The following is a 24,038-nucleotide window of genomic DNA, read 5'->3' as shown; positions in this document are numbered from 1 at the left end:
GGGGCGGGACCTGGGCTGAGGGGGTGGGGCCCGGGTGAGCCACCTCTGGTTAGGGGGCGTGGTTGAGGTGGGGAGGGTCGGTGGCGGTGCTGAAGCGCCTAAAGAGGAAGAGGGCTCGAGAGGCAGCCAGGTGGGCCCTGAGCTCAACCTGCTTCCGAGCCCTACCCAGAGGCTCGCGAGGGTAATTATAAGTCATGCCTCCAAAGGGATGATGTATGTACAATAAACCGCACTACTTAAAGTGTACAATTCAGTGTGTTTTGACCTTTTCGCGCACTTGTGAAACTACCACCGCAATCAAGATGCACATTTCCATCACCCCCAAAAGTTTCCTTGTGCCTCTTTGCAGTCCATCCACCCTCTGCCCCACCCTAGGCAACCACTGACCTGCTTTCTGTCACCAGAGATGAGTTTTGTAGAAATGGAATCCTGCAATCAGTTTTGAATTTATTCTCAAACACCTTGGAGTTAGTTCGGGCTAGAACAGGGCAGTGTAAGTAGAGTGGCCACGGTCTGCCCTCCCTCCCTCTGGCTCGCTCACTGCAGGGGACCTTAAAAGCACACATGGAGGCCCCAGCCTGCAGTCCATACTCTGTCCACATCCCCCCAAACAGCAGCCACCCTCGGGAGCATGGACCTGGGCAAGAGAACTTCACAGGACCGGAAAGGTTCAGGGTAGGGAAGGGTACGGCTGGAGAAGAGCTAGGGCAGAATCCGTATAAAGCCCCGGGGGCAGTGGGGGGGCCCCTCTTGCCTGGTTTGTAAGGGCAGTGCCTGCCTCCCCACTTTCCTTGCCCAGGTCTACAACCTAGCGCAGGAAATCAGGCAAGAACATGAGTAATAGTTTCAACAACAGAAGCTACTTATTGAGTGCCTGCTTCGTGCCAGGACTTGGGTGGAGATCTTTACCTGAATCTTACCGTTAATCTTGACAAACTCACTGGCTGGTAGGCGTTGTTATCCCTACTGTGAAGATGAGTGGTCTGAGGTTAAAGAATGTTGCGATGTGCCCAAGGTCCCATAGCTTATAGGGTGCTGAGTCAGGGCTAGAACCCACATCTGCTTGACTCTGAAGCCTCTGAGTAACTTTGCAGTGGCCAGGGCTGCAGGTGCAGACACAGGCTGAATGCTGTGGGCTGGGGGAGCCCTGGAGATGGTCTGGCCTCACCTCGCCTTGCCTCAGTGACCCACCTGGCCCTGCAGGGACCCATCTGGACCGACTGGTGCCCCTGGTGGAGGAGTTCTGCAACCTGGATGATGATGAGCTTCGGGAGTCCTGCCTGCAGGCATTCGAGGCCTTCCTGAGGAAGTAGGTGCAACAGGGGTGCTGGAAAACGGGGGCTCTGGGGTTTCTTTGAGAAGTTGGTGGGGATGGCGTGGGGGCAGGTTGCTGGCCTCAAAGCAGGCAGGTCTCAGGACTCACCACTGGGCCCCATCCCCCACCCTGTCTTGCCTGGGTCCAGCAGAGCCTCCCGCATCCCACCCCACAGGTGCCCCAAGGAGATGGGCCCCCACGTGCCCAGCGTGACCAGCCTCTGCCTCCAGTACGTAAAGCACGACCCCAACTATAACTATGACAGTGATGGGGAAGAGGAGCAGATGGAGACAGAGGACAGTGAGTTCAGTGAGCAGGGTGAGTGGCCAACTTGTCCTTGGGCTGGTGGGTGGAAATGGGTGCAGCCTTCCCGGGAATCCCCCAGCCAAAGACAGGGGCCACATCTGGTGCCCCCATCCTGATCCCAGCTCTTCCTCAGGCTCCAGCCCTGCCCTTGGAAATCTGGATCCTCTGTGGTACCCACACTCTCTGATTGCACAGATCACAAGATAGTAGTAATTGCTGTTGTTTATTGAGCATCTCCTGATGTCTTCTGTGCTATTTTCTTTTAAAATATTTATTTGTTTATTTTTGGCTGTGTCAGGTCTTAGTTGCGACATGCGGGATCTTTCATTGTGGCGCTCGGGCTTCTCTCTAGTTGTGGCGCGCGGGCTTAGTTGCCCCACGGCATGTGGGATCTTAGTTCCCCGACCAGGGATCGAATCCACGTCCCCCGCTTTGGAAGGTGGATTCTTAACCACTGGACTAGCAGGGAAGTCCCCTGAGTACTCTCTTATTTCATGTTCTTTATAATGACCTTAGGAAACTAGGTATTTATTATCATCCCCATATTTTAGACAAGGAGATTGAGACTTAATGAGAAGAGATTTGCCTGAGATAACACAGCTAGGAAGTGTCGTAGCTGGGACTTGGAGCCATGTTTGCCAGACTCCCCCACCTCGTGCTGCCATCTCTGTACCCTTTTAGTTACGGCTTCCAAGAGCCATTGCTTTAACCCAGCAGAGTGAAGCTCTAGTGGTAGAATGATTGGCACTGACAGGGAGAGATACCTGGATGGGGGATGGACTCAATGGCTTCTTTCCTTCTGTGCCTGTGGGTCTGTCTGTCACTCAGAGGGAAGGCCCTGGGCCCTGGAGGCATTGATGGAGGTGAAGGCCTTAGGTCCTGATGGGTACTCAGAACGAGATGCGGTGGTAGGAGATGAGATTGGACAGGCATTTTGGGCTCAAATGCCCGGCCAAGGAGATTGGGCATTTTCTTGTTAGTAACAGGGAGCTCTGGATGTTTCTTCATGGGTGACATAGGGTGGAGATAACAAGGGTCCATCAGAGGGGACACATCTGGGGGACCATCCATCTGGCCCACTATGGCTTGTCCAGATGCAGTGCTCTGAGAGTCTGAGTTCTCTGCAGGGCAGTGTGGGTAAGAATATGCTGGCCTTTGAGCTTGTGCCTGGGGATGTCCCTAGGGAGGACCGTCCCCCTCTGAGCCTCATGCGTGTCTCCCAGATGTATGAGTTGGCTCTGTGGGCCTCATTCATCTCTGCTGTTTCTAGCTGTGTGTTCTTAGGAGAGGCTTCGTCCTCTCTGAGCCTTATATGTTTCATCTATAAAAGGGGGCTCAAGACACCTTCATTCCTGAGGCATGGTGAAGACTTGAGCTCTGATCTCTTGGGGGAGCTTGGAGAGTGGAGAGCCACACAAACACAGCTTTTCCTTAATTGTTAGTCCTGCTTGGAAGCTGGAATCAGGACTCTGTCTGGGGCAGGGGAGCTATCACCTTTCCCTTCTGAAATCCCAGTAAATGAAACATCACGCGGCCAGTCCTGAAACCAAAGTTTGGGTCTTGTGCCCCAAATGGATTCCCTAAGTCCTCACTGGAAGCTTGGGAGTCAGTTTTTCCCTGGTGTAGTCAATACAACCAGGAGTTTGGAGGCAGCGAGAGGACCCTGGCCTACCTCCAGCTGGTTCCCTGCTTGACACCACCCCTAGCACAGGGCAGGTGTTCATTAACGGGTAGTGACCATGGAAAGGTGAGGCCCCGGCGGAGCCCTCCTCACTGCCCCCTCACTTCTCACCCCTCCGTCCTGGGAGACCGCCCTGGTTGGTGCGCAGGGCTCCATGGGTGTCTGGTTCCCGCCCCAGAGAGCGAGGACGAGTACAGCGACGATGATGACATGAGCTGGAAGGTGCGCCGGGCAGCAGCCAAGTGCCTGGCGGCCCTGATCAGCTCTCGGCCCGACCTCCTGACTAACTTCCACTGCACCCTGGCGCCTGTGCTCATCCGCCGCTTCAGGGAACGCGAGGAGAACGTCAAGGCCGACGTGTTCGGGGCTTACATCGTGCTGCTGCGGCAGACGCGGCCCCCGAAGGGATGGCTGGAGGAGGAGCCCACCCAATCGGGCAGCAACCTCCAGATGCTGCGAGGACAGGTGTGCCTGCCCGCCCCTCCCCCTGCCCCTCCCTCCTGCTCACCACCCTTCCCTCCTCCATCCCCTCACCCTCCCACCGCCCCCCATCTCTCCACTCACTGGATTGTGCGTACCGAGCACCTGCTGTGTGCCCGGCCCAGTGTATGAAGTGGCGAGGCACAACAGGGGGCAAGACAGTTGAAGTCCCTGTCCCTGGACCACACAGTCTCGGGCAGATAGCCAATAGCACGAGTAGGGTTCCAGGCCACAGCAAGGGGGTTCAGTTTTATTCTAAGAGGGTAGACGCCACGGGAGGGGAATTATGGGATCCCACTCACATTTGAAAAGGCTCACTCTGGCTGCTGTGTGGGGAATGGATTGTAACGGGCTGGAGGCCGCTGCAGCTGTGCAGGTGAAAGGGCTTGGTGCCTTGGGCAGGGGGCAGGGGGACAGGTGGTCGGACTTGAGAGATAGTTTTGGGGTTTGCAGATGGATGTGAAAGGCAAGGGGCAGGGAGGTGTCATGTGAGTTCGGGGCTCTGGCTAAAAATAGTGCAGTCCCTGACATGGTGGAGGGTGGAGCGGGGGCATGTCCAGAGTTCTGTTCTGGACATTTATGTTCGAAGCCCTTGTTGGATGCCGGAGTAGAGGTGTCTGGCGGGCAGTCGGCACACAAGTCTCGTGTCAGAGATGTAGATCTAGGAGTCATTGCTTCAGGGGAATCCTCAACTCGGAAGTGGATGAACTCACTGGGGAGGGAATCTAGCTGGAGGAGGGAAGGGGGCCCCGGTGCTTTACCCTCACCAAGCATAGGAGTGAGAACCACATTGCCCCGTGACCTTGTTACTTCAACTCTGTGCCTGTTTCCCATCTGTCAGCTGGGCACAGGACTAGTACCCACCTCAGAAGGTGAGTGTGGAATCAGGTGCCTGGTACAGAGCAAGTGATGGGAAGCTTGGGGTGGAATGATCCTCTCCACGCTGGGGGTCCTCCATGGGCAGGTGCCCGGGCCGAGTCCCCCAGTAGTGGTTGGGGTGTGGAGGTTCCCGGGTGGTCACTGACCTCCCCGCTCCATCCACAGGTGCCTCTTGTGATTAAGGCCTTGCAGAGGCAGCTTAAAGATCGGAGTGTCAGGGCCCGCCAGGGTTGCTTCAGCCTCCTCACCGAGCTGGCAGGCGTCCTCCCGGGCAGCCTGGCAGAGCACATGCCCGTGCTGGTAGCAGGTAAGATGGACTGGAACCCAGTGTCTGCTGTTCTGGGCTTCTTCCTGAACCCAGACCCCAGCCCCCAATCCCTGTGAGTGCCCCTGTTCAGCAACCTACAGTGGCTCCCCACTGCCAGCAGTGAAAACAGGGCCGGGGTGCCATGTTCTGTTTTTAAATAGGTTTCTTGGCCTGTGTCCTCAGCCCTGGCCCCGGCCAAGCCCTGACCTCATAGAATCTGCTGCATGAGATCCCAGGTGCCTGGGTCCAGCTCAGACACCTGAGGGTACTCCACCCCTGCATCCAGGGAGGGCTGAGTTGGGTCAGGGTCTGTGGCCTGGTAACCTTGCCTCCCACCCCCAGGCATCGTCTTCTCGCTGGCGGACCGCTCCAGCTCCTCCACCATCCGGATGGATGCCCTGGCTTTCCTGCAGGGGCTGCTGGGCACAGAGCCGGCTGAGGCCTTCCACCCCCAGCTGCCTGCTCTCCTGCCACCTGTGATGGCCTGCGTGGCTGACCCTTTCTACAAGATCGCAGCCGAGGCCCTGCTGGTGCTCCAGGAGCTGGTGAGGGCCCTGTGGCCGCTGGACAGGCCTCGGATGCTGGACCCCGAGCCCTACATTGGAGAGATGTCCGCGGCCACCCTGGCACGACTTCGTGCCACTGACCTGGACCAGGAGGTGAAGGAGCGGGCCATCTCCTGCATGGGCCACCTCGTGGGCCACCTGGGTGACCGGCTCGGGGATAACCTGGAGCCGTCACTCTTGCTTCTCCTGGACCGCCTGCGGAATGAGATCACCCGGCTTTCTGCCGTCAAGGCGCTGACATTGGTGGCTGTGTCCCCACTGCGGATCGACCTGCAGCCCATACTAGCCGAGGCGCTGCCCATTCTGGCCTCGTTCCTGCGGAAGAACCAGCGGGCGCTGCGGCTGGCTACACTGGCCGCCCTGGCTGCCCTGGCCCAGAGTCAGGGCCTCGGCCTCCCGCCATCCGCCGTGCGAGCCGTGCTGGCCGAGCTGCCCTCCCTTGTCAGTGAGAACGACATGCATGTGGCCCAGCTGGCTGTGGACTTCCTCGCCACCGTGACCCGCGCCCAGCCAGACTCGTTGGCTGAGGTCAGCGGCCCTGTGCTGGCAGAGCTGCTGCGTTTGCTGCGCTCGCCCCTCCTGCCGGCCGGTGTGCTAGCGGCCGCTGAAGGCTTCCTACAGGCCCTGGTGGGGACCCGGCCGCCGTGCGTGGACTACGCCGAGCTCATCAGCCTGCTCACGGCGCCCGTTTACGAGCAGGTGGCGGACGGCGGGCCCGGCCTGCACAAGCAGGTGTTCCACTCACTGGCTCGGTGCGTGGCGGCCCTCGCGGTGGCCTGTCCCCAGGAGGTGGCGGGCACAGTCAACCACCTGGTCTCTGATGCCAGGTCGCCCAGCTCGAGCCCAGGGGTCAAGGTCCTGGCGTTCCTGTCGCTGGCCGAGGTGGGCCAAGTGGCCGGGCCGGGCCCCCAGCAGGAGCTGAAGGCGGTGCTCCTGGAAGCCTTGGGCTCGCCCAGCGAGGACGTGAGGGCGGCTGCCTCCTACGCGCTGGGCCGCGTGGGCGCGGGGAACCTGCCTGACTTCCTGCCCTTCCTGCTGGGGCAGATGGAGGCCGAGCCCCGGCGGCGGTACCTGCTGCTACACTCGCTCCGGGAGGCCCTGGGGGCCGCCCAGCCCAACAGCCTGAAGCCCTACGCCGAGGACATCTGGGCCCTGCTGTTCCAGCGCTGCGAGGGCGCCGAGGAGGGCACCCGGGGGGTGGTGGCCGAGTGCCTCGGGAAGCTGGTCCTCGTGAACCCTCCTTTCCTCCTGCCGCGGCTCCAGAAGCAACTTGCTGCAGGTAGGGGCACAGGGGTGGGCAAAGGCAGCCCAGATCGGAGGTGGGCAGAGGTCCACATAGGGTGAACTTGTTCAGGTAGTCAGGTCTGAGAGTCACAGCGTTGACAAGGTTCAAGGCAGAGGAGCCATTGAAAACAGTGTTTCCTGAGATTTAAAGGCCTCTTCCTGTGGGACCCTCTGGGATGGAGGGGACAGAATCCTTGATGTGTCCCTCCAACAAATAAACTTTTCACGGTGCCACTTGTTGTGGACAGCAGCCCTGTGCTCCAGGTGAGGGTTAGTAAAGGCAGTTCTCTGAGGGGCCAGAAACGGCAGCCTGCAGAATGCAGCTGTGTCGGGCTAGCATGAGGCAGGAGCAAATGTAAACGTGGGCTAGGATTGGATGCCAGGCCCCGGGGTGTGGAGAGGGCCAGGGAAGGGGTGAGGAAGGCAGGTCTTATGTTCTGGGGTTAGGGCGCGTCAGGGTGTTCTGCAGCTCAGGGGGGAAGAAAGCGGGCAGGTGGACCGTGGGCTCTTAGGCAGGTGAAAGCCCCTGAGGGTGAAAGGCCTCCAGGTCTTGAGCTAGTCCCCTGGTCCCCGTAGGGTCAGTGCTGTGCTAGTTGACATAATGCAGCCAAAGTGCTTGGTATAGTGGGTGGTACCTAATGAGTACTGCTAGTATCCACTGTCGTTGCTGTGTCAGTGATTCCAGTTAAGCCCTTCCTGGGTTGCTGGTATACAAGCAGCAGCTCTGGGCCCTCACCGCTGTGTGGGCAGGACAACGACGTTGAGGACCTCACCTGTTAACACTGCACAGGGCTCTTCACGAGGAAGCTTGGGAGGCAAGAGTCTTGGGATGAGGGGCAGCCCTGCCTTTTCTAAGCTCAGATTTGTTTAGACCTCGTGCCCGCTGTTGAACCAGCTAACCAGTCACATTTCCTATTTACTGCTGGCTGCTGGGATGCTTAGAGCCGAATCAGCGGCCTGCTTCTAGCAAGTTCATAGGACTTTCTAGTTGCCTCTCGCTGCATGCCCCTCACTCTGGTTTCCATCTCACTTTGTCCTTGGCCTCATTTTTCTTAATTCAGTTAATCCTCTTCTATGTGTATTACCTTTATCAGCCACCCTGAATCTTCTTAGGAGCCAGTCAGGATGGAAAGAGAAAGAGGAAAAAACTACAAGTCTGAAGTCAGTAACTCACTCACTCATACCCTAGCATCAAATTGTAAACTTTCTGCTGAGTCTTGAACTGCAGTCTTGGATGGAAACAGCCTTAACCCATTCAGTGCTGTGTGCCGGAGGGGTGGAAACTGCCAATTAATCTCCTTCACCCTAATGGGAAGTGTACTCCCTTCCCTTTCTGCAGCTTCTCTACTCAGAAAGCAAGCAGAAAAGCAAAATTAAGTGAGTTCAGCCTGCTTGAAGCATAACTGCTCCCTCCTTGGAGAAGCTCACAGAGAGGGCTCAGAAGCAGCTGGTGAATTCTGGACCTGCTGGGTGACCTTAGACGTGAATTTAACCATTCCAGTCTCTGCTCGTGTAAAATGGAGATTAAGAAGAATTTTTATTAATTATTGTTACTAATATTATATGATTTTTTTTGTGTGTGTGTGTGGTACGCGGGCCTCTCACTGCTGTGGCCTCTCCCGTTGCGGAGCACAGGCTCCGGATGCGCAGGCTCAGCGGCCATGGCTCACGGGCCCAGCCGCTCCACGGCATGTGGGATCTTCCCGGACCGGGGCACGAACCCGTGTCCCCTGCATCGGCAGGCGGACTCTCAACCACTGCGCCACCAGGGAAGCCCTATATGATTTTTTATTATCAACCAGTGACTAGGATTAATTAATCCTGAGGATTAATTGAGATAATGTGTCTGAAAAATAGGACGCAGCCCCAAGGCCTGGGCAGAGAGGTCTTTCTTCGGCTTGAGCCCTGTCCTGGGTTCTCGTTGTCCGTTCCTGTCCTTGGCGTGGCTGCCTGAGAGCTGGCAGTTTTACGCTCTCAGCCGAAGTAGGAAGAATTCAGGGGAGATTCTGGGCTGCCAAGGAAAGTGGTAGCATCAGCTTCCCCAGAGATGTGCGGGGCGTTTCGTGTGGGGAGGAGACGTGGTTCTGTCTCCCACGGAGGCAAGGGGAGCCTCAGCGCCCTCCAGCCTGCGGGTGTCCGGGACCCGCCGCGCCTGCCCCAAGTGCCCCCTCCCGTCCTGCAGGTCAGCCACACACCCGCTGCACTGTCATCACAGCCCTCAAGTTCCTCATCTCGGACCAGCCGCACCCCATCGACCCCATCCTGAAGACCTTCGTTGGTGAGTGCCCCCGCCCCTCTGCCCCCTTTGGTCACCTCCACCCTGTTCTTGAGCTGATTTTTCTTTTTTTTTTTAATTTTTATTGGAGTATAATTGATTTACAATGCTGTGTTAGTTTCAGGTGCACAGCAAAGTGAATCAGTTACACCTATATCTCCACCCACTCTTTTTTTAAAGATTCTTTCCCATATAGGCCATTACAGAGTATTGAGTAGAGTTCCCTGTGCTCTACAGCAGGTTCTTATTAGTCATCTATTTTATATATAGGAGTAGGTATACGTCCATCCCAATCTCCCAATTTATCCCTCCCCACCAGCCCCTTGGTAACCATACGTTTGCTTTTGATATTTGTAAGTCTGTTCTTGTTTTGTAGATAAGTTCATTTGTATTGTTTTGTTTTTTATAAATTTATTTATTTATTTTTGGCTGCATCGGGTCTTCGTTGTTGTGCGCAGGCTTTCCCTAGTTGCGGGTAGCGGGGGCTACTCTTCTTTGCGGTGCACGGGCTTCTAGTTGTGATGGCTTCTCTTGTTGCAGAGCACGGGCTCTAGGTGTGTGGGCTTCAGTGATTGTGGCACGTGGACTCAGTAGTTGTGGCTCGCGGGCTCTAGAGGACAGGCTCGGTAGTTGGGGCGCGTGGGCTTCGTTGCTCCATGGCACGTGGGATCTTCCTGGACCAGGGCTGGAACCCATGTCCCTTGCATTGGCAGGCGGATTCTTAACCACCGTGCCACCAGGGAAGCCCTTGTATTGTTTTTTAAAATTAGATTCCATGTATGAGTGATATCATATAATATTTGTCTTTCTGTGTCTGATTTACTTCACTCAGTATGACAATCTCTAGGTCCATCCATTATTGCTGCAAATGGCATTATTTTGTTCTTTTTTGTGGCTGAGTAGTATTCCATTGTATATATGTACATCTTCTTTATGCACTCCTATGTCTGTGCACGTTTAGGTTGCTTCCATGTCCTGGCTGTTGTAAATAGTGCTGCAGTGAACATTGGGGTGCATGTATATTTACAAATTATGGTTTTCTCTGGGTATATGCCCAGTAGCGGAATTGCTGAGTCATATGGTAGTTCTGTTTTTACCTTTTTAAGGAACCTCCATACTGTTTTCCATAGTGGCTGCACCAATTTACATTCCCACCAACAGTGTGGGAGGGTTCCCTTTTCTCCACACCCGTTCCAGCATTTATTGTTTGTAGATTTTTTGATGATGGCCATTCTGACCAGTGTGGCGTGATACCTCATTGTAGTTTTTTTTTTTTTTGCCGTACGCGGGCCTCTCACCGCTTCTCCCATTGCGGAGCACAGGCTCCGGACACGCAGGCTCAGCGGCCATGGCTCACGGGCCCAGCCGCTCCGCGGCATGTGGGGTCCTCCTGGACCGGGGCACGATCCCGTGTCCCCTGCATCGGCAGGCGGACTCTCAACCACTGCGCCACCAGGGAAGCCCCATGAATAAGTATTTTTAAGCCTATTGAAATATTTTCTTCCTCATCAAATCTTTGCCCACTACATTTTGCATCCATTGTGGTTTCTTGCCTGAATAAATGATTACTGACAGTTGCTAAATGACAACTTTCTAATTCCAGCATTCCTCCCATATTTATTAGTTTGCATTTTGTTCTCAGAAATAACTTTTCCTTTTCCCTCATTTATTTATTCATTGATTTGTTCATATCATTATAGACTCAGGGATTTGTATTTCACTCAATGGGTTATAATCTATTACTGTCTTTAATTTATTTTGATTCCCAAGATTGTCTCACATTTAGCCAGTGGGAGCCCTTCAAGCTGCTGCTTATGTTCTGTTGATATGTTTCCATCATTCTTTGAGCATCTCCTTACCTTTTGGCATGATAAGGTGCTCCCGACCCATCTTGAACCTTTCCTGCCCCAGCCCTGGAATCAACCATTTCTCCAAGGAGCCTGATTCCTTTTAGTGGAGAATAGTATTCAGAATCCAAGATCTGAGCACTAGGTGTGCTCATTGCTACTGGGGTGCCATTACTTCGAGGCCCTCTCAGCAGACAGAATCAGGAAATCTAAGTATGTATGACTTTACGTACATAGTCAGACACACATATATATTCCAGTCCAACACCACAGGGTTCATGCTAGCCTTTTCCCTTTCCATATACCCTTCTGTTACAGGAGAAACCCAGCTCCTGAGATATTTATTCACTTAATCCTGGAATACACAGAAGGTAGTCATGAGAATTGCTAACCCTTATCTGTGAAAAATCAGTATTCGTTTATAATTTTGTCTTTAGCCTGAGGGCATCTTGTCACAATGCTTTGGAAGTTACTTAGGTGAGTTGTTTTCTCCTTCATAACCTGGGTGGTTATATCAATCATTTGAAATTCAGTTGGTTTTTTTTTAGGGATCCCTCCCATTCTTGATTTTATTTATTTATTGAATATATAAAACATTAACATAGTTATTAAAAAGTCTAACCTATAAGAAAAGAAATGCTGTGTGGTTTTGTGTAAGTCTCTTCACCTCTCTTATCTTCAGCATTCTCATCTGCAATAAAATCAAGTTAACATTTATAGAGTCCTCACTTGGTGCTCTGCTGTGTGCTTTGTAGACATCACCACATTTTTAATCCTAAAACCAGTCCTACAGTGTAGGTACTGCTGTCACACCCATTTTACAGTTGAGGACATTGAGGCAGGTGCCACAGTTAGGACGTGGTCAAGCCTGGATCTGAACCCAGGCCAGACTCAAGTCTACATTCTTATCTGGACTTTGAAGGTTTGTTGTGCAGAGTAGATGCTCAGAACACATTTGTCCCGGTCCAGCCAGGTCTGCACGGCTCCCGTTAACCAGATAAGCACGGTGGGGTGGGGGTGGTTTGTGTTTGGCCGTGCTGCCCCCCACACCACCTCTGGTCTTTCCGCCAGGAGAATTCATGGAGAGCCTGCAGGACCCAGACCTGAATGTGCGCCGGGCCACCCTGGCTTTCTTCAACTCCGCCGTGCACAACAAGCCCTCACTGGTCCGCGACCTGCTGGACGACATCCTGCCCCTCCTCTACCAGGAGACGAAGATCCGCCGGGACCTCATCCGAGAGGTGAAGCCGTGGGAGGACAGAGCCGGGAGCCCTTGGGTCTGACTCCTGCGGCTGGGGCGAGGGTTAGGGTCAAGCTCATCAGAGCAGGTCCGGCCCACAGGGTCAGGTTTGCCCCTCCACTTCCCAGCTGTGTGACCCTGGCCAGGGCAACGCGATCCTCTCTAAACCTCAGTTTCTCCTCACGGGCAAAGGGAGGGAAATAACCGTGTCCACATTATAGGGTTGTTGAGAAGATTTTTAATGAGTTAAATCCTGCAAGTGCTCAGAACTGCTCCTGGCACGCGGTCGGTGCTCAGTAAACATCAGCAACTCTTGGTTGTGGTTTTTTTTTTTTTTTTTTTTGCGGTACACGGGCCTCTCACTGTTGTGGCCTCTCCCGTTGCAGAGCATAGGCTCTGGACGCGCAGGCTCAGTGGCCATGGCTCACGGGCACAGCCGCTCCGTGGCATGTGGGATCTTCCCAGACCAGGGCACGAACCTGCGTCCCCTGCATCGGCAGGAGGACTCGCAACCACTGTGCCACCAGGGAAGCCCCAGCAACTCTTGTTATCACTCAGCATTCAGCAGGTGTTCGTGGAGCACCAGCCCTGCGTCCAGGCGCCAGGACCAGACATGAGGCACCAGGGAGCTCATGGCCTCCTGAAGGAGAGGGAGGGATACCCTCTCTGCTGATTATTTAAGTTACTTAGAGCACTTGGTGAAGTTAGGATTTAAGAGGCAGAGATTAAAAGTGATTGAACAGCCAAGTCATTGCACGATATAATGAGAAGGGCTGAACCACCTGGCATTGCTGAGGAGGATGTGACTCTGTTTAGAGGGGTTAGGAAAGTTTTCCAAAAGGAGGGGACATTTGAGCTGGGCTTTGAGGGGTAAGAAGGAGTTACCATTAAGAGCAGAGCCTTCTGGTTATAACTTCAGAGAGACCTGGGGTTTTAATTCCGGTTGAGCTATTTACTAGCTTGGGCTAGTGTCCTTGGGCAAGTTAGTTAACCTTTCTGAGCCTTAGTTTCCTCATATATTAAATGGAGTATTGAATAGTAACACTCTCTTCCTGGGACTGTTGAATGAGTAAAATGTCATCTGTCAAGCACTCAGCACAGTGCCTGACACATAACTGCTCAGTAGATTCTAATCATTGTAATTATAATTATTGTTACTATTATTATCAAAAGGCATCATGGGCTGAGCAAAGGCATGGAGACTTAAGGGTCTAAGGCATGATTTGGGGATGGGACGCAGTACTGAACAGCAGAGGGGGAGGGGGTACAGCAGGAACCTGGGAAGGTGTCCTTATGCCCTGGGGTCACAGCCCCCAGCCCGCTGTCATCCCTCCCTCCTGCAGGTGGAGATGGGGCCCTTTAAGCACACGGTGGACGATGGGCTGGATGTGCGGAAGGCAGCCTTCGAGTGCATGTACTCGCTGCTCGAGAGCTGCCTGGGCCAGCTGGACATCTGCGAGTTCCTGAACCACGTGGAGGACGGCCTGAAGGACCACTACGACATCCGGGTAGGACGAGCCCCCTGCCGGACCCAGGCCCACTCCGCAGCGGGAGGACAGCCAGGCGCCATAGGGCCCACTTCTTGTTTGTCCCCCACCCCTGCCCCAGGCGCCCCCGTGAGAACAGCTGCTTTGTTCTTTAACAATAAGAAAAAGAACCCACATCTCACACCTTTGGTGGGAGTCTACACTGGGCAAGCTCTTGGGAGGATGGTTTGACCAGAACTAGAAAAATGTAGAATTTAGAAACATTTTATTTTTTTGGGGGGGGGAATTTTTTTTAACATCTTTATTGGAGTATAATTTCTTTACAATGGTGTGTTAGTTTCTGCTTTATAACAAAGTGAATCAGCTATACAAATACATATATCCCCATACCTTAGAAACATTTTAAAATTTAGAATTCTTAGACACTCCATGAACTGACTTCATGGAACCGACTCAAAAATACAAATACATTCAGAGTTTTATGTGAGCGATGATTCTCCACAGCTTTCTGGGAGTTGGGAAAGGCTGGCAGCTACCAAAATGTCCACTCATGGGGAGCTGGCTCAGTAAGCCGGGTACCTCCAGCCATGGATGGGATCCTGGCAGCATTACAAGGACAGAGAGGGATCTCTGTGCTGGCATGGAAGGTGGCCAAGACTCACTGTTAGGTGATAAGTGAGTTGTAGAAGTTTGGGCCATTTTTTTATTACCTGTGAGGGAGACAGGTTTTACTTTCTATCCTTGTAGCTTTTTAAAATACATACAATGAACATGAATCATTTTTGTAACAAAAAACCAGTGTAAAATAATCAAAAGGAATTATGCTTGTCTTAAAGGGTTTAGACAATCTAAAAGTGAATAGGAAAGTGAGTAGTAATCGCCAAAAAGTTCCACTCCACCTAGAGAGAACCACTGTTGTAAATCTCAGTCTTTCCCGGGAAAATGCACAAAAACATTCCTTAATTTCGTCAACCAATATCTGGTGAGTGCCAGTACACACAGGTCAGTGTGGCAGGCAGGCAGGCTGGCTGCTAGAGCTTGGGCTTGAGCTCCAGACCTCTGCTTTTCCCCAGGGCCTGCTCCTTTCTGTCCTGGGCCATTTCACCAAGAACTGTCTCCTTCCTCCTGGGCAGATGCTGACCTTCATCATGCTCGCCCGACTAGCTACCCTGTGTCCTGTGCCTGTCCTGCAGAGGGTGGACCGGCTCATCGAGCCCCTTAGGGCCACCTGTACCGCTAAGGTAAGCCCCCTGCCAAGCCCTGGGCGCACCGGCCGGGTTCTCTGCAGATCGTTCATGGTTACTGTTTACTGAGAATCTCCTGCAGTACAGGTGGTGTATGAAGTGCTTTATTTGATCATTATCATTGCCCTACAGAGTACTTATTCTTAGCATTATACACGCAGGGAAACAAAGGTTCAGAGAGGTTAAGTTATTGACTGAGGCTACACAGTAAATTGCAGAGCTGGGATTCAAACCTAGCTCTTTCTTTCACTCATTAAACACTTCCTGAGGGTTGGGCCTTGTGCAAGGTACTAGGGATGCAACATTGAACATGGTGGACTCCCTCCTCTCACATCCTAATTGGGAAACTGAGTCAGACCCTTAGAAAGATAGAAGTCACTGACTGATTCATTGATTGGTATAGGGCAGTTAGCCTGGAGTGCCTCAAGGTCCGGGGAGGATCTGGGGCAGAAGGCTCACGGAAAGCTGTCACGTGGAGAACAGAGCCTATCACACCTAGTAAATGCCTGCTGAATGCAAAACTAATTTGGGTTTTGGAAGAGTAGGAATTAACCAAGAAAGAAAGCAGAGTATTTTAGATTGGAGCTTAAAGAGGGGTCACAGCTCTTAGGGGGCAGAGCCGTTTGAACCCAGGACCGTCCAGCCCCAATGCCAAGCTTTTCACCTCTACCTGAGCCTCTTCGGGGAAGGGCCCGAGTGTTGTCTGGGCTGAGTGTCCTGAGAGCAGAGCAGAAGGGATCTGGACTTTATTCCAGAAGCAGTGGGGAAATTCCTGAGATTCTGTGAATAAGCGGGAGAGGGAGGGGATAAAGCAGTGGAACGCAGGCGAGGCAGCTTTGGAAGTCTACTCCCCAGCCTGTCTGCACAATGGGTGGCAGAGGCAAGGACTTGACTGGGGGTAAGAGGCCAGCTACAAGGCTGTCACAGCAACCCATTCATGAAGTCCAATGGTGCCAAGAGCCTGCTTTAAGCGCAGTAAATAAAGATAGGAGATGGCGCATGAGCTGGGGAGGATGACAGGTGGCCAGGGAAATGCAAGGCCGTGTTCAATAAAGGATGGCCCGTTGTTCATTGCTCCCCACCTTAGGTCAAAGCTGGTTCTGTGAAACAGGAGTTTGAGAAGCAAGATGAACTGAAGCGCTCCGCGATGAGGGCAGTGGCCGCCCTGCTGACCATCCCAGAAGTGGGGAAGAGCCCCATCATGGCTGACTTCTCGTCCCAAATTCGATCCAACCCCGAGCTGGCCACCCTCTTTGAAAGCATCCAGAAGGATTCTGCTTCAGCCCCCAGCACAGACTCCGTGGAGCTCAGCTAGTGCCCCACCCCACCCCCTGGGGACCCTAACTCACAAGGAGGCCCACTGAAGCCAGAGCCTCACCCTCCCAGCACCACAGGCCTCTAACTTTTGCCCCTTATCCATCTCACTGGGGCCCTCCCTCTCCTGGTTGGGCACCTTCTCCAGGGACCCCAGTCAGAGCTGCAAGGCTGCCAACAGTTGGGCCCTTTTAACTCAGGACAGTTATTCAAAGCGGGTGTGGTAGTTCTTCCAAAGCTTCCACGGAAGATGGATGTGACTTCACACAGGTCAGCCTGGCTCCTTCAAACTGGGGGTCCCAGCCTCAGCGAGTACTTAGTATTTAGAAATACTTGTGCTCACAGCTGCAAAAAGCTTAGGAGGCAGCCGGATGCCTTCCTCCCCGCTGTCCCAGATGCGCCATTCACACTGCTCCCACGTTTTCACCTGATCCGATGTGCCAAAAATTAGTGCTTTGGCTGGGCATCTTAAACTCAGGTACCTCTCAGAGCTATTCACACTCTAGAATCCAAAATGCTTTCTCTCTCATTGGCAGTGATAAACCAGGAATGTGTATTATTTTTGCAGAGGCCGGTGAGTGGGGTAGGGAATTAGACGTAATGTTTTTTTCTAATCCCGAAACTCTTAGGTAGCAAACTGAGAGACAGGAAAGCACAAATGAAAAAGTACAAACCACCTTTCATGTCCCCCCATCGAGGTGTAACCAGGTGGTTTGTGAACATGTCCCTTCTAGTTTTTAGTATCAAGGACACAGAAACATTAAGCGACAGGCCAAAGAATTTTCTGCTATCCCAGGTTAATAAAGGACAGATCCTCAACTGTTACTGTTTTCTCCACACAATTCCTCTACTCTGTAGTCAAGACTATCGGAATGCTCCCCACGTCAATTCAAAGAAGTCACATAATGACCAACAATTTACTCAAACGTTTCAGACTGAGTTTTTTTTTTTTTTTTTTCAGACTGAGTTTTGAACAGGAGCGAAATCTGTAAGACATTTATCTACTGAACTAAGGGCCTTAAATCCAACCTTGTGCTATAGAGTGCCACGTGCCCTGTTCCTTGTGACCTGTGCTGCCACTTAATAATACCATGTCTTGGAAAAATGGCCTTAGCCTCAAAAAACAGCTGAATTCTAGGTACTGTTGACTAAGGTCTAGGACTGTAGTTGAAAAGGAAACTTGATTGTCCTCAATCTTCACAAGAACCACACAGGGTAATTCCTCACTTTATAAAGGGAGGCTAAAAATGACTACTTGCTCCAAGATGCAAGGTCCTTCACCAGGGGTCTCAGAACCTACCGTGGTCTGAGGGCCACATCTTCCCGAGCCCACCTGGCGCTGACCAAGGCTGCTCTGGGCGCCTGAGGCCTGGGCCCCATGAAGGAGGGATCACGTATCCTTTACAAACGCCTTCCAAACAGGAGGTTCCACAGAGCACGAACAGGCAAAAGAGCAACTCTGTGACCAGCTGTCAAGCAAACAAAGTAAAACCAAGGGGGAAATGCCAGATGGCCGTTTAACGGTTTTATTAAACGAAACGTGCACACGAGCTGTCTATTCATTTTCTTCGCTGCGCAGCCTGGCATTGGGATTGGTGACTCTGATGGCCAGCTGGGCTGCTCTCTCCACAATGGCTTTGCGGTTCTTGGAGGAGACGTTGTGCGCAATCTCGGCACAGTAAGACCTGGAAGAGAATCGGTACGTAAGGAGGCCATCCTGGAAAACACACTTATGTGTTCCACCGGGAAGGCAATAGCCCTGGTCACTCTGCTTCCAGAGCTACAGCACTGAAGTGGGGGGAGCTGCTAACTCCCCTAATTCCACGGCACTAGCAACACGGCTCTGAAGTGTTCCCTGGTAATGATCCCTCTCGTTTAACCCTCCCAGCGGCCTTGTAATCCAGGTAGCACCTCCATTTTACAGACGAGGAAACCAAGGCCCACAAAGTGGAGGTGAATTCCCAAGTCACACACAGGCAGGATTGCTCAGCCCCAGACTCCAGGTTCAAAGGTTCTCCCTCAGTCCTTTGAACCAGCCTGCCCAGCTCAAGGCAGTCTCAGGGAGCTCGGACTTGCCCATGAAAAGCTTTGCTTCTGCAAAGCAACCAACAGCAAAGCCCAACAGCCTGATTAAGCCAAGGGCTCCCCAGCCCAGACCGTAAACATTTTACCAGTTTGCTGCAGACAAAATCTTGAAAAGTAACAATACCTAAACTCACCCAGTGAATGACAACACCTAACATTTCCTGAGCTGGTGCCAGGTACCGTTCTATTCATTCCTTCACAGCCACACCACACCCCAGTTTGACAACAGATTGGCCTAATAAGCACATTTCAGTAAGGAAGTGATTTATGAAGCCATCAACACTGAATTAAGAAGACACTCTACCCCAGGAGGAATTTCAGCAGAGAGAGGAGTAAGACTAGGGAGTGATTAAGGCAGTGGGCACAGTTCTTTTTAAGAACTCTGCAGGAAAACAGCTTCAAAGCAAGAGAAAAACCAATCCAGACAGAGAACTTCTTCTGTTTTATGTAAAGAAGTCCACTCAAGTCCAATATCTTAAAACATTTCCCCAATCTTTATTTCCAAGGAGACTTAAGTTGCATCATACTTTTTTCATTTTTCAAAAACTCCCCAAGTCCTCATCCATGTGTATTTAATAATCACAATCACACTGCACATACTTCAAATACTTTCCCCTCTGCTTGGGCATTTTCCATACATGACAACCGTTTTTAACGTACACACAACATTCCAGCCGGCGCTTGTAACCCCACCATTCACCAATTACACGTTGTGCAGTTACTGCTGCAATGATCAGCTTACAGTTTCCCTACTTTTCAATTATTTCAAGGTAAGTGCCCAGAAATGGAACTTGTGAATTAAATTAGATCCAGAGTATTTCTGTGCCTCTTGATACAAACTGCCAAGCTGCTATTAAAAAGACTTATCTTATGGTAACCAACTACATCTGCACAGCAATCATCTGTGCTACACAAAAGATATTAAACTGCATCTTTCTGTCACAATTCTCTATCAACCTGCTTACTGCAGTTTGGGCATCCAACATTAATTCCTATGCTCATCCTTTCTAAAGAGTATCTGCAGCATTTCAATGCCTGGCTAGATTTCTGAAAGTGAGAATAATGGTCGTTTATTACTTGTGTCTACAATTACTGCAGGTAAAAGATCTTTGTAAACATACGTACACACAGATGTTACTGGTCACTCTCTCCATGTCCTTTCTAACTCACCAAGAAAACGCAGGTTTTTTAGCTCCTGTTTAACAGGAAGGGAAGAAAACAAACTGTCCTCTGCTTAACCAAAAATTACCATTCCCCCCAATCCAGATTAAAATTGTGTCTAAATCACTACCCATGAGAAATCTTTTCTCATCCCACTGCCCCAGTCTGGCCCTAAGCAGACCAAAAGTCTCTTACACACAGAACTCGCCAACTGTCTAAATTTCTCAAAACGCTAAAATAATGCTGTGAACCCCCATACCTTCTTGCACCCCTACAACTCTGTGTAGGCTGTCCTCTCTGCCTGCAGCCTTCCCATTTCTCCACTTCAGATCACAGCCCAAAATGAGGCAGCAATTCCTCTACTCCTATAGCCGCCTGAAGATACCTGTGGCCACAGTGTAAAGTGTCCCTTAGATCTGAGGCTACATTTCATCCCCCCCCATCCCCGGCATAAGTAATGTTCTGAAAATGACTGCCAGAGGCTACGGCAGGAGCCGCGCTGTCAAGCTCAAGCAAAGCCACTTTTACTCTCTTCCGGTCCTGGTCTCTACACTTTTCAGGACAGCTCCCAACCCACATCTCTCCAGCAAAGCAAGCACTCTGCAGTCCCCAACAAGCATCACCCAAGCTCCTGAGGACACAGCACTCCTCCAGATGCGTTCCAGAAGGTCCAGAGTCCCTGCCCAAACTGCTCACACACGCAGGCTTCTGACACCTGAACCCAGATGTGGGACCCAGCTCACTTGTTGCACATCAGCAGCACTTCAAGCTCCTTGACGTTGTGGACCAGGAACTTCCGGAAGCCGCTGGGCAGCATGTGCTTTGTTTTCTTGTTGCTCCCGTAACCGATGTTGGGCATCAAGATCTGGCCCTTGAATCTCCTGCGCACCCTGTTGTCAATGCCTCTGGGTTTCCGCCAGTTCCGCTGAAAGAAAACACATGGTTAGTGTCTGTGAAGACGCCAACTCTTCCTTTCGGAGAAAAAAGGGACCAGATGAAAAGGAAACGTGCCGAACAGTAGTTGTCTTCAGGGAACAGGATTTCACTACATTTTTTCTGGTGGAAAAAAATAGGAGCTCCTGCATCTCACCGGCAGGAATACAGATCCAAACTCACACTCCTTCCAAGCAAAGGAAAAGCAGACTACATACCCATGGGATGCGAGGAGACCATGTATAAAGTAAGGTGAAAAGCATGGCTTTTAACATCGCAATCAACACCTAAGTTTTCTCGTCTATGAAATAAGCGTAATCTATCTCTCATATTGTCATAAGGCCACCTGAAATATAACAAATATAAGCCTCTAGACACCTCAAAACAGGCAAGTGTCCCTTGCCATTTAAATTTCAATTTACACATCAAGAGACTGAGTGCCAATAAGGCAGAGACACCTGGGATTCTAGAGAACTCTACCACCAGCCACAGACCAGTTCACCTACCAAAGGTCATCTGAGTTGGGGATGTGAGAAACCCAACAGCCTGTTTAGGAACCCCTTTCTTCACCCCAACACACACTTCCGTCCTGGGCCACACACCTTAATTTTGACATATCGGTCTGACTGGTGCCGGATGAACTTCTTGGTCCTCTTTTTGACGATCTTGGGCTTCACGAGGGGTCTGAGGGCAGCCATGATGCCTTCAAGAAAGAGGCAAGAGACCATGTCAAAGATGAGTCTTGGAAGGAGGCTTTCCCACCCTGCCTGGGGCCTGTTGCAGAGTATCTTCCAATCACCAGCTACGGAGCAAACTGGGAATGGAATGGGTACCTCTGCCAGGCTTGCTTTCCCTCCCGACTCCGAAGCTGGCAGAATACTAGCCATTCTCCAGACGCGGTCCTGGGAGGTCAGGGGTCACCTTGCCCAGTCAAAGCCAAGAAAGAATGCCAACAGCTAACCGAAAACAAATTAACCACAAAGGGAAATTTTGCAAAGGGGCAGCAAATCCCATTCTACAAAGTGTCCCGGCCCTGAGATGGCCCAATTGCAGGCTTTGGGCAATCTTCACGAACCTGAATCTCAGTTTTCTCACCTTTTAAATGGAGATATTGCACACTGAATACCTGCAGTGCGCGGACCACAAGAGATGTGCAGTAAAGAGAAACCTGTAATTCCCCTAGGGTGCTGCTGCTCTATGACACCCTCAAAAGATACACAAAACCGTCATGTGCTTCTAAAATGCCTCCAAGCCTGGGAACGTTCTGTTCCACCTGACCATCATCCGAATACCAGCTTTAAAAAGTTACGTTCCTCAAGATGCCCTTTTCGGCTACCTTATCTTTTCTACCCCAGCACCCTTTTTGTTCTCTTCACGGCCACCAATTTCTTTGTTGAGCACACAGCAGTTACTTAATAAATCTGTCCAATAAATGAACTTCCCCCGACCCCCAATGATTTTCTCGAAGACCAGGATGTGGCTTCACGTTCCCAGAGATCCTGACCCGCTACCAGAATTTCGGTCAATTGAATTATTCGACTCGCAGCTCGATTTTTTTGTTTTTTTGGCAGTTCCGCCGCAGAGGCAACCCCAGAGCCAAAAACTGAAAAGGAGGAAGCGTGGAGCAGCGGACATAGAAGAATACACGTGGGCAGACATCGCTGAGCGAGGTGTCCCAGGGCCGTAAGGCCGGAACCCCCTCAGTCTTGCCACGGCCCCCAGGAGCCCCCTTAGTCTAGCCCCAACCGGCGCCCTGCGCCCCCAGGACTCCAACAAGCTGTCCGCAGCTCTGACCCCAGGCGGCCTCCGTAGGAGAGCAAGCGGCCCTGGGAAGCGAAGCTCCATCACCGTCCAGGCCGCTTCGCTCTGTGCCTGTACGTGGTCCAGCCAACCGACAAGAGCCATGCCCACCCAGGCGAGTGCTCGGAAGGACGGGCCTCCTCGGCAGGGAGCGACGGGGCCAGATGGAGACCGCAGAGACGAGGATGGCCAACGATTAACACTCACCGAGTACGAGATGGCGGCCACCTCCGTAGGCACCACCGAGGAAAAGAGGGGAAGGTAACGCGCGAGGCTGATGGGACTTCACCTTTGGGTCCTGGCAGGGAAAAGGAGAGCACTTTCGGCTTCTGGTCCTTCAAAGATACTATAGACACGCCAGAGAAATAATAGTGAAAAAATTCGAGGATACTTGTGTTTTCCTAGATGTTAATATCTAGGAGTAGCGCTAAAAATTTTCATGCCTGCCGTTGGGACTACGTAAAAATTTGGAATTTTTTTTGAGCTCTTAAGACCTGGTGAGGAGGCATCCACTTCCGCCAGGAATTGAAGCCGCCCCTCCGGAGGATAATCCAGCTTTTAGAATACTGTCTCCCGCGTTTCTTCTTCCGAAGTGCGTCTCTTAGTGGCCAGGAGGGAACAAAACAGCGACATTTTAATAATTCTCTCACGTGAATTTATAGAGTAAACAGCAATGAGACTGTAACAGCTCTCGTTCAGTGGGCCTCGCACAGTTCCATGCGGTAGTTCTATTAGGTTTCCCATTTTACATATGTAGAGAGTGAAGTATGGAGATTTGACGCCAAAAAAAAAAAAAAATTCCACACTTCTAACCATTAGGCTAGACTGCCTCGTTTTTAATTGTTCTTTGTTTTATTTCAGCTTTTATTTTTATTTTTTTTTTTGCGGTACGCGGGCCTCTCACTGTTGTGGCCTCTCCCGTTGCGGAGCACAGGCTCCGGACGCGCAGGCTCAGCGGCCATGGCTCATGGGCCCAGCCGCTCCGCGGCACGTGGGATCCTCCCGGACCGGGGCACAAACCCGTGTCCCCTGCATCGGCAGGCGGACTCTCAACCACTGCGCCACCAGGGAAGCCCTAGCTTTTGTTTTGAAGGTTATTGTGAAAATCAAATTTCAAGAGAGGAAAAAAAAAAAAAAAAAAAAAACGGAGCCCGAACACGATAGGGATGTCATGTCATCCATCAGTGATCTGTGGTAGAGTAGTTTCAGGGCCAGATGGAGACAGAAGCTGAAGTGGATGGTGTTGTTGACTTCGTAATGGGTGAGAAGGGAAGGGAGCAAGTGTTGACAACTCCTTCGTGAGATTTTGACTGTGAAGGGGAGTTTGAGGAGAGCCAGAGACATGAAATGTGAAATGTGAAGGGAATGTCTTGTCCAAGATCACACAGCTGGCACGCCGTAGGGTTGAGACTGCACCACACCTCTCGAGACTGCGCCACGCCTCACGAATCCTGCTTGCCCTGTGGGCTGTGGAAGTCAACTGGGATGCTGAGCACAGAGGCACTGTGCTAACAGCAGCCCACAGGGTGTGTGTTGTGAAGGAAAATGTCTTGATGTGGGGGTCAGGTGGGCGAATCAGGGGAAGGGCTCACGAACCAGTGTGCTTGCACTTGTGAAAGGCCCAAGAGTTTTGGAAGTAGTGACCCAAATGGCTCATTCTTTGGGGGATGAGGGACACTTATTTCAAGAGAAGGGCACAGGGGTACCCACATTGCCTGCTGCTTCCTGGTGGGCCCTGAGATCCAGGATGAGAGGCTGGAGGTGCCATGCAGGCATCCCCGTCAAAACCCCAGGTAATGTGTGTTTTTTTCCCAGGCTCAGGACCCCAGCTTGC

At 51.9% G+C, this 24,038-nt stretch overlaps 2 protein-coding genes across 2 annotated transcripts in view; one reads left to right on the top strand and one right to left on the bottom strand.

Annotated features, from left to right (window-relative positions):
• The window catches only part of CAND2 (cullin associated and neddylation dissociated 2 (putative)), a gene marked incomplete at its 5' end in the record, with an annotated part of 28,502 nt that extends 11,428 nt beyond the window's left edge, over window positions 1–17,074 (top strand). The window contains 10 exons of the mRNA XM_082847638.1: window positions 1,204–1,309; window positions 1,491–1,633; window positions 3,481–3,767; window positions 4,827–4,968; window positions 5,311–6,813; window positions 9,001–9,096; window positions 12,012–12,181; window positions 13,524–13,688; window positions 14,801–14,908; window positions 15,999–17,074. Coding sequence (XP_082703764.1) covers window positions 1,204–1,309; window positions 1,491–1,633; window positions 3,481–3,767; window positions 4,827–4,968; window positions 5,311–6,813; window positions 9,001–9,096; window positions 12,012–12,181; window positions 13,524–13,688; window positions 14,801–14,908; window positions 15,999–16,226 — 2,948 coding nt within the window. The 3' untranslated portion in view covers window positions 16,227–17,074. The remainder of the gene's footprint in view (window positions 1–1,203; window positions 1,310–1,490; window positions 1,634–3,480; window positions 3,768–4,826; window positions 4,969–5,310; window positions 6,814–9,000; window positions 9,097–12,011; window positions 12,182–13,523; window positions 13,689–14,800; window positions 14,909–15,998) is intronic.
• Window positions 17,075–17,737: 663 nt separating this feature from the next.
• RPL32 (ribosomal protein L32) lies at window positions 17,738–22,482 on the bottom strand. Its single transcript, XM_082847660.1, has 4 exons — window positions 22,412–22,482; window positions 21,007–21,107; window positions 20,215–20,396; window positions 17,738–17,910 (listed from the first exon to the last, which is right to left on the bottom strand). The coding sequence occupies exons 2-4, from the start codon at window positions 21,100–21,102 to the stop codon at window positions 17,781–17,783; spliced, it is 408 nt and encodes a 135-aa protein (XP_082703786.1). The 5' UTR covers window positions 21,103–21,107; window positions 22,412–22,482; the 3' UTR covers window positions 17,738–17,780.
• Between the last annotated feature and the right edge of the window lie 1,556 nt (window positions 22,483–24,038).

The sequence above is a fragment of the Leucopleurus acutus genome, assembly GCF_964270905.1.
Source record: "Leucopleurus acutus genome assembly, chromosome: 10".
Classification (NCBI taxonomy): domain Eukaryota; kingdom Metazoa; phylum Chordata; class Mammalia; order Artiodactyla; family Delphinidae; genus Leucopleurus; species Leucopleurus acutus.
This window is presented reverse-complemented; position numbering and strand designations above follow the sequence as displayed.

Excerpts from the sequence above, each read along its gene's own strand:
- RPL32 (XM_082847660.1), bottom strand. The coding sequence starts at position 21,102 with ATGGCTGCCCTCAGACCCCTCGTGAAGCCCAAGATCGTCAAAAAGAGG. Across the intron at positions 20,397-21,006 it reads ACCGATATGTCAAAATTAAG|CGGAACTGGCGGAAACCCAG; the intron begins GTGTGTGGCCCA and ends GTTTTCTTTCAG. Across the intron at positions 17,911-20,214 it reads GTGCTGCTGATGTGCAACAA|GTCTTACTGTGCCGAGATTG; the intron begins GTGAGCTGGGTC and ends ATTCTCTTCCAG.